The sequence below is a fragment of the Vipera berus genome, assembly GCF_964194415.1.
Source record: "Vipera berus genome assembly, chromosome: 12".
In the NCBI taxonomy this organism is placed as follows: Eukaryota; Metazoa; Chordata; class Lepidosauria; order Squamata; family Viperidae; genus Vipera; species Vipera berus.
In genome coordinates this window covers 12,635,117-12,644,130 of record NC_138215.1, presented here as the reverse complement: position 1 = coordinate 12,644,130, position 9,014 = coordinate 12,635,117, and the positions used below count along the sequence as shown (strand labels likewise).

The 9,014-nt window shown below is 42.9% G+C and overlaps 1 protein-coding gene across 1 annotated transcript; it reads right to left on the bottom strand.

The window, feature by feature from the left end:
* Positions 1–432: 432 nt before the first annotated feature.
* Positions 433–6,928, bottom strand: MINAR1 (membrane integral NOTCH2 associated receptor 1; the record flags this gene model as incomplete). Its single annotated transcript, XM_081336960.1, has 3 exons — positions 433–700; positions 3,571–3,825; positions 4,631–6,928. The coding sequence occupies 3 exons, from the start codon at positions 6,926–6,928 to the stop codon at positions 503–505; spliced, it is 2,751 nt and encodes a 916-aa protein (XP_081193086.1). The 3' UTR covers positions 433–502.
* Positions 6,929–9,014: the final 2,086 nt, after the last annotated feature.

The following is a 9,014-nucleotide window of genomic DNA, read 5'->3' as shown; positions in this document are numbered from 1 at the left end:
ATTCAGACAGTGTACATGTCAGGAAACGCTAAGTGTTGCTCTCTGTGTGATAAATGCATATTGTACAAGAATTAATAGTCATCTATATATAATTCAGTATAAAAGTACAGGAAAGGCGGGGGGGGAGGGGGAAGACTTTTTTGCTCTTCATCCATTTCCAGTTGCAGGAAATTATTTTTCTCTTGTCTTCAGAGGGTGCAGGGAAAAATCCACGTGTAAAAATTTAAACCAAGGCGCCGTTCAGTCTGCGAGGCTTGTTGCTGGTTCAAAAGGATGTTGTCCTTTTTTTCTTTAAAATAAATACATTTTAAAAAAGAAAAGGAAAGGAAAAAAAACACACCTAAAATTCTTTGCATGCTTGCTTGTTGGGATCATCTGATGTATCCTTCCCAACGAGTGGGAAACTTTTTTTTTCCCCCATAGAGTAGTACGTTAAAACATCAAGGGGATATCCAAAACCAAGATCTGTACAAGGCAGGTGTCAATTTGGCCATCGTGGGATTCACGATTTCATAGTACATATTGGGACCACAATGACCAAAATAACCGTACAGGCAGCAGCTGCAATCAGAGCAGATATTTTACAAACTTTGGCTCTTCGGAATTCAGCCTCCTTGCGTTTTATTAACGAATCATACCCTGGTGTATAGATGTCCTCCATCCAGTATTCTAAATTGTTGGGATTCAAAGATTCTTGAGTCTGAAATTAAAAACAAACAAAACCAAAAAAAAAACAACAAAGGGAGGAGAAACGTTAAAAGATAGTTTCTCCAACTGTTAAGATTTCCTCCTGGCTCTCTATCAATCATTCACTGGTTGTATACATCATCAGCTAGCTCAGCAGAATATGCTAACTTCACAGTCTGGGTAGATCAATCTAGCATGCTAGGCTAAAATATAGTTTGCAGGGTCCTTGGTGCTCTCTGAGCTTGGCTGTTTCTTTTCTTTCTTTTGTTACACAACTAGATAATATCATCACTGCTGGAAGGGGATAGGTATCAGCACTTAAACTTCTAAATAGAAACGATCCTTGGCTCCATTTATTGAGAAAGTATAATTTCTATTAGAAGTCAAGCGTTTCAAGAAATGCACAGCCAGAACTGAGAATCACACAGCAAAATCCCTAAGTTCAACTCCCTTAACTGCCTCCCGTCACTGACCCCCCCCCCACGATCATTCAGGTTCAAGCAACATGTTTTGAAAATGGACACTTCAAACCTAGTTGGTGTGCAGCTGCGTTCTTCTCCCAGCTGGGTGACCCTTGAAGCAGCATCTTGGGGAGATATAGCAGTTATTACTTTCGCTTTCCCCCAAGCATTTATCCCCTTCCATCCCCCTCCTGAGAGTTCATGGCAGACTGTCACCACATGGTAGCAAAGGACCACAAGCAAACATAAGTTGGCAGCCGACAGTGGTGTTTGCCGATGATGTTACCTAGTTGGGTAATGAAACGTCTGCGCAAAAAGCAACCACACTCAAGAGAGCACCAAAGACAACACAGTTCAACCCTAAGCTACAAATATTCTCTTGGGTTTTTTTATTGGTTTTCTTTTCTTCTGTTATTAAAATGTATTCATTTATTGCATGTCATCTAGAGTTGCCTTGGCAGTTGAGGTGGCTCACATGTGAATTAAAGAAACGGCATTAGTAAAAGATCAGATTAGTCCCATTTTTCTTTGGTCTCCTTGCCACTAAATAAATGGAGAGGCACCACTCTCCAAAATTCCTTTTTACTGAAAGAAGTATAAAAACATATTCATTTTCACCCAATGAAATTGCAGGGGGAGGGAGAGAAAAATAGATTTGTTTGTTTGTTTGTTCATACATACATACATCCCCCAATTTTTAAAAGTATCAAAATGCAAAATAAGGCATTAATAAAAACACGTAGCACCAGAGACAATGAACTCCAAAGGTGTATAGGTAGTTCAAGGTTGACTCAGCCTTCCATCCTTCCGAGGTAGGTAAAATGAGGACCCAGATTGTTGGGGGCAATAAGCTGACTTTGTAATAATGCCACTTGGGGGGGTGAAAGCCCTAATAAGCAGGCATATACATAGAATGAAGGCTATTGCTAAGCACATTTGATTTGTGCTTAGATTGTAAGCCGCCCTGAGTCTTCGGAGAAGGGCGGGATATAAATGGGATTAAAAAGAAAAAAAGAAAAAGAAAAAGTTCAGGTAGCATCCTGGCTCAGTGCCTGGCAGAAAACAGGACTTCAAAGCCCCCTATGAAAGTGAAAATAATTTATTCTGCACAATGCTGTTGTGTTTTGGCAATCAAAGGACTGTGATTTTTTTTTAAAAAAAGCAAAAAACAAAAACCATCAGAGGAAATGAAGACCCGTCCATCTTATTGCCCTCTATTTCCAGAGATTCGCAGCGTATAATTCCAATAAAATAAATTTCAGTTATAATTAATCTGTTTGACAGTTGTAGGCGGCATGAACTTATTCCACTGGTCCCCAGTTTTTTTTAAAAAAAATGTGCTGCAATTTTAATTTTAAATATTGAATGTTGGCTTTTCCTTTTAAGATATATCTGTAAGAGGCCCGATGTGACTGTATTGCTCAATTTTCAACCCCAAATAAACAGGACTCTGGGAAAATCAAAAAAGGCTCGTGGATCACCAAGGATCTGAAGGCTGTATATTGTGATTTTGATAGCAGCATCTCTCCAGCCGGTGACAGTTTAAGAGGATGGAAAGAAAAAACTATTGCATTTGAAAGCTTTCTGATTTATACAAAAGAAAAACGAAAAGCTCAGGCTGGATCTGCAGTCTCAGAGCTAGCTCTACCATCACAATTCCTGTGACTCTCCTGCTCCCAAATTTACCAAGGCAGGCAGGGAGACTCATACTAAAGCTGCAATCTCACATCCCGTTGTTGCAATTCTTCTTGCTTTTAATTTGGCAGCCTTGCTAAAAACAGCTGACAAGATGCCCTGGAGTCAAATCGTAGCAACACCTTGTGACTGAACCTTTCCGCCACTCAAGTCTGTTGGAGCTCCAAGGGGCTGATTAATTCTGAATCCTGACACCTGAGCAATAGCAACTGCAAGAGGTATCTTGTCTACGGGGAGATCAGCAGGAAGATAACTGCAGTTTCAAAAAATAATAATAATAATCCCTCTGGAATTTGGGATGACAGCCAACCTGTACGACTGGCAAGCCACCGAATGCAATGGGTGACAAGGTTCAAAGCAATTAGAGAAATTTAATACTGAGCCCTCAATTGTTTACTGATCGTTTATAGTCCTACCCCATTTTCAATAGGATCTGCCTAGACCAGGGATAGGCAACCTTGGCTCTTTTATGGCTGGCTCAGGAATTCTGGGAGTTGAAGTCCACGAGTCATAAAAGGGCCAAGGTTGCCTACCCCTGGTAGACGGAAGTGGATCCCCAGCAACAGTGCTTTTTTTGTAAAAGAAAAAGGTGCCGGAACTCACACATGTCATACAACCCGCCTTGCCTACCCTACAAGGTTCCATCCAAAAAAGGTGCCGGAACTCCGTTCTGAGCGTTCTATGAGAAAAAAAGCCCTGCCCAGCAAGAGGAAAGGATATATCTCACCTGTAGGTCCAAAGAAGCTAGCTTCCCTTTTTCTCCCGAATTCCTTGTGTATTCCTCAACGGTCCACGAAGGCTGGACTCGTTTCACTTCAGCCAGCTCTGTCAAGCGCATGTCTGTGTAAAGAGGGTTGGTCTTCATATGTGATTTGAGTGATGCTGGATAAGGGTGAGGGCTAAAGACTTGCTCTATCAGGAAACCGTCTTTGGGTGGTTTGGAATGGCGATATGGCTGAGGGATTTCATACTGCCGATCGGCCTGCAACAAGGTATGAAAGTTGGGTGGGGAACCTTAGTGGAGAGTGGATTCTGATCGGACAACAATGGAAACATGCATGCATGCTTGTTCTGGAAGGGTTTAGCATGAAGGGTTTGATGTGTAAAGCAGATCCTGCATATACTTTCAAGCTTTTTCACATTTTTAAACATACCCATTTATGCCCAAAGAGACTCAGTTTGGAGCAGAGGTTAAGGAAACAGGCTAAAAACAAGAGACTATGAATTCTAGCTCTCCTTTATGCACAAAGCCAGTCGTTAGCCAGTCTTTCTCAGCCCTAGGAAGGAGACAATGGCAAACCACTTCTAAAATCTTGCCAAGAAAACTGCAGTGTCTGCTCTAGGTAGTTGCCAGTAGTCAAGACTGGCAAATATTAGGCAAAAATGTTACCCAGCCTTTCATTGTTTTAAATGTCTGCTTCATTAAACAGACATAATAATAAAAGGAGTAAACACGTTATCTGGAAAAGCGTTCGAGACCTGTTGCTGCTGTGCGGTGGAGTGAGCTCCCGTCATACCCTCCCGCTCCTACCAACTCAGCGGTTCAAAAGTGGGGGACCCCAAGTAGATAAATGGGCACCACTTTGGTGGGATGCAAAGGGATCCCCCAACTGGGCATCGGTGATGTCATCCTTTCACCTCTTTGGTGTTTCAGGCACAGGAGTATTAGTATTAGGAGCTTCGGAGAACACCTCAGCTGCAGCTCTAGGCTAAAACTTAATTGAATTTAATTGATTAGTTAAATATATATTGTTGATTGAATTGAAACTGGGGAAGAAAGGAATTACCTCTTTGGATTTCCGGTGCCAGTCTTTGTTTTCGTTCCCACTTCGGTCTTTCATCTCTTCCTCCGTGATGCCAGCTTGGTTGGTGTAGGTGATCGCACGCCAGTCCCTAGGAGAGTTGGAAATACTTGCAATCTTAGATTCAGTGGCACTATTTTCCTCCGTTAAAGATCGTGAGGACCTCCTAGTGAATAAGCTCTTTTTCAAGGCTTTGACACGGAGGCTTTCGCTGTTACTGCCGCTGGCATCTGAGCAGCACCAGTCCGGATTATTTTCCAGTTTGCCCCCGTGCGATGAATTATGACATGAAAAAATCCTGGGGGAGGTGCTGTCTTCTGATGGAATCTCACTGGTCAAGGAATTAAGATCAAGCTGGACATTCACACTCTCTGGCTGCTGGATCTTTTGATCCAATTTGTTTAGCTTGCCCAGGACCTGAGAAATTTCATCCCTGACGCTGGAGAGGGATTCCAGTTTCTTTTCAATTTCCCCAATCCTTAGGACCAGTTTGCAGACGCTGGTTTTTAGCTCGTCATCCATGTTGCTGATCTCCAGCCGAGAGGCTTTGTCTAGGTTGTGGCCAGAGTTTCCGTTGGAAATTTTAGCTAAATGGTGTTCGGGGGAACTTTCACAGTCGGATTTGTGGATCTGAGAAAGTGAGCCCGTGCTGTTATAACAAGAAGATTGTATTACCCCTGTAGATCCGGAGAGGCTCATATCATCCAGAAATCTGAAAATATCACTGATGTCGTCACTGACAATTTCAGAGTCGTCATCTGATTGCTTCAAGGAGTGTCGCTCCCCATACTTACTTTGGTTTGGGTGGGTCATCTCCTTGAATTTTTTGTGTTCCAGTCCTTGCCGATCTGTCTGTGTCCCAACATTACTGGTTTTATCGATGCTTTGGAGCTGAAGAGCAGTGCAATTAATGTTTTTGTCTTTAAACTTTTTGATGGGCTCACGCTTGTCTACTTCTAAGATGGAGGGGATATCTTTGGATTGATGCCCATTTGGTTTGACCCCGTAACTGGGCTGCATCATGGACTGCTGTTCTTTAGAGCTGAGATATTGTTGATGCCTCTCAGGAGCAGGAAAATTGGCTGGCTGACTCTTTGAACTGTGGTACTGCACCTTCTCCTCTGGCTGTTTCCTGTTAAAAAAGGATCTTTCAAAATCAGGCACTTCCTCTGTGTTCAAACTCCAACTCTTGACTGGCCACGGAGTTGATTTGCTTGGCTTTCCCAACCACCGTTTTGTCTCTTGAGGCCCAAGAATAGTTGTTGGGCCAAAATAGGTAGAAGCTTGGAGATCATCTAAGCTTTCATGCTTGGCCCGTCTCTTATCTGGAACAGGAGAATAAATTGGGTTCAGATACTGGTTACTGTAGGGTATTTCAAAGCTGTGGTTGAAGAACGTCTGCTTGGAAGTCTCTTTTTGGCTTGGGGGTTCCCCAAGCTCATCATCCACTTTGCCTGGCGGCGACATCAAGCTGGGCGAAATGGTGATGAGGTTATGGAAGTCTTCTTTGAAGATGTTGCGCTTCTGCACACATGACTGCATCAAAAAGGGCTCGTCACTCGGAATGAAGGATTCCTTCATGCTCGTGCTGGGAGGCAGCGATTCCTGGTCTGAGATGGACTCAGTTTCAATGTTCATGGGGAAGTAAGTGCTCTGCATTTCACAGGGGGGAGAACTGGCAATGGTGTAAGTTGCCAAAGCTTGCAGCCGATCAAGAGAAGCTGTTCGGCCTTTCATGTCCTTATTCACCCCCAGCAAAATGTTCATCTCCGAAGTGGGTACAAACGGAGGGCAGTCTTTGCAATCCCCCTTTCTACATTTGGAAGCTCTCTTGCTGGAATAACCTCTGCTGAATTCTCCATCTTGCAGTTCACAGTTAACCACACAGTCCATCGTGTTGCACACCTCGGTATCTGATCGGCAGGAGTCCAGCGAATCTTTTTTTCTTATTTTCTCTCGTTTGGTGGGCAGCTTTTCCTTAGCCATGCCCCCGTTCATCTGTATGAGGTTGAAGATGGTCACAATGTCAGCTGCTACCATGATCTTCTTTGACTGCTGACTGTTGACATTGCACCTCATTTTGTCCTTGAACAAAGTGGCTGGGAAATTGGGATCCAGGCAAGCCGTGTAGAAAAGCACGCTCCTTAGCTTGGCCAGCTGGGACAAGTCAAATCGAGCACATAATGATTTGCAAAGGTCCTGATAGGAAACGGAGTTCTGCTTAGTATCCAGTTCCTCCAAGATGTTCACCAGGAACACGGAAGACTCTTGATGGGCCTCCATGGTAGGTAGGAAGTCTTGCAGTTCACCCTGAATGTTTTGCTCCAGTTCTATACCGATGTGTAAAACAAAACAAAACATGTAGTTATCACAAGCCACATCTTTACATAGAAATCAGGACATTTTTAAAGTAAGCATATCAGATAAAACTCTCTTTTTATGATCCTGTAATCCCTTTATTAATTTGGGGCAAATAGTTATTAAAAATAATTTTAATGTAAATAATTACACCCTGAATTTCATTCACCTGGTTTAAGGTTTATGGTGAACTCGAACGATGGCCATGGGTATCAATGTTAGGCTTCTCATGATTGTAGGAGAGGACCAGGCTGAGACCGAGGGAGGAGTCAAATGCATCATTAGACATGTGTGGCTGCATGCCCACAAGAGATCTATGTCCATCCCACCTTGAATTCCTTTCTATCCGTCACTCCCTTGAATTTCCCTTGACTGTTAATAGTTCAGATTCGTGCAGAGAGCTTAAGCGTGCAACAGATCTTTATACTCATTTGAACTGCCTGAATATCCTGATTTCCCCGGCACTTGACAATGATGTCATCACTCAATTGGAACGAAAGTCATCATTCTCATGATGACATGGTACACGTGACCTCAGAGCTTATTTAAGACACCTATGGTCACTGAAAAGGTATACGTTTCTCTTCCATACCATCAGTTGTTTTGCAGGTCTTCTCAAGAGCCTTGGTGGAGCAGTGAGCTAATGCCTCCTTAAGTAACACCAGCTGCCTGCAATTAGTGCAGGTTCGCATCGCACCAGGCTCAAGGTTGACTCAGCCTTCCATCCTTCCGAGGTAGGTAAAATGAAGACCCAGATTGTTGGGGGCAATAAGCTGACTTTGTAAAAATGCCGCTTGGGGTGTGTGTGAAAGCCCTAATAAGCAGGCATATACATAGAATGAAGGCTATTGCTAAGCACATTGATTTGTGCTTCTTAGATTGTAAGCCGCCCTGAGTCTTCGGAGAAGGGCGGGATATAAATGGGATTAAAAAAAAAATCCTGCATCCCATTCATTTGGTTTAGAGTTGCCACATTGTCTGCCAGTGATTTCTGCTTGCCTTTCATTTCCTTATGTGATTATCATGTATGGGAGACAGTGGCAGAGGACTCCAACACAAATTTTAAATAAAATCTTTCCATCCCATCTCCCCGCCATCAGAACTGATGAAGCTTCTTGGATGAAAAGCGGAAATTTTCTTCTTCTTCCTCAAGAGAAAAACAGTCCAGTTGCCTTTTGAAGAAAAAGAAAGAAAGCAACTTTAAGATAGCTCTTCCAATCTACTCAAAGCTTGCATTTTAGCGTGAAGGGGCTCTGAAGAATGATTAGACAAAGAAACCATAACAGAATTTCACATATTCTATTTCTGTTCTGAAGAATTTGGAGTAATATTTATAGCTCTGTCTCTCTCTCTCTCTCTCTTTCTCCCTCCCTCCCTCCCTCTATCTATCTGTCTTTTTGTTTGTCCATCCAACCCTCCATCCATCATCTCCCAGAATATAACTTTGTACACACAGATCACAAGACTAGCTTTTCACTATGCTACCACGTCATTTTTTATTTAAACAATTCTACGAGCATGGCTGCTAGCAAGGCCAGAGCTCTTCTTCACTCAAGATCATCTTCACGGCAACCCTTTCCAAGGGCTAGAGCTCACCTTAAGGATCTGCCTTCTGACAAATCGGTCTTCTCTTAATTGACATAATTTGTTATGCTAGCCATTTTGTGTTTTTCCCCTCTCCCTCAAATTACTCCTAATCTCTTATTGGGCCCCCCGAAAAACCCATTGGGTGCTACCAAGCTACACATTTATGTAAATTCATCATTTCAACTCTATATACATGCTGTTGATTTTGTCCCAAATTCCCCACCAGGAAACAATTAAAACAACTTTGCTATGATAAGAGGGCTGCAAAAATCCAGACCACTAGATGGTAGGCAAGAGACACAGAAAGCCAGCTCTTTGCTGCCCCCTAGGAACTGTCTCAATTTAGGCAGCTCAGATCTGCTAACCCTACCTTCGCAGGCTCCAGCATTAACCACTATATTTTATTTTGCAAGATTATATTCAC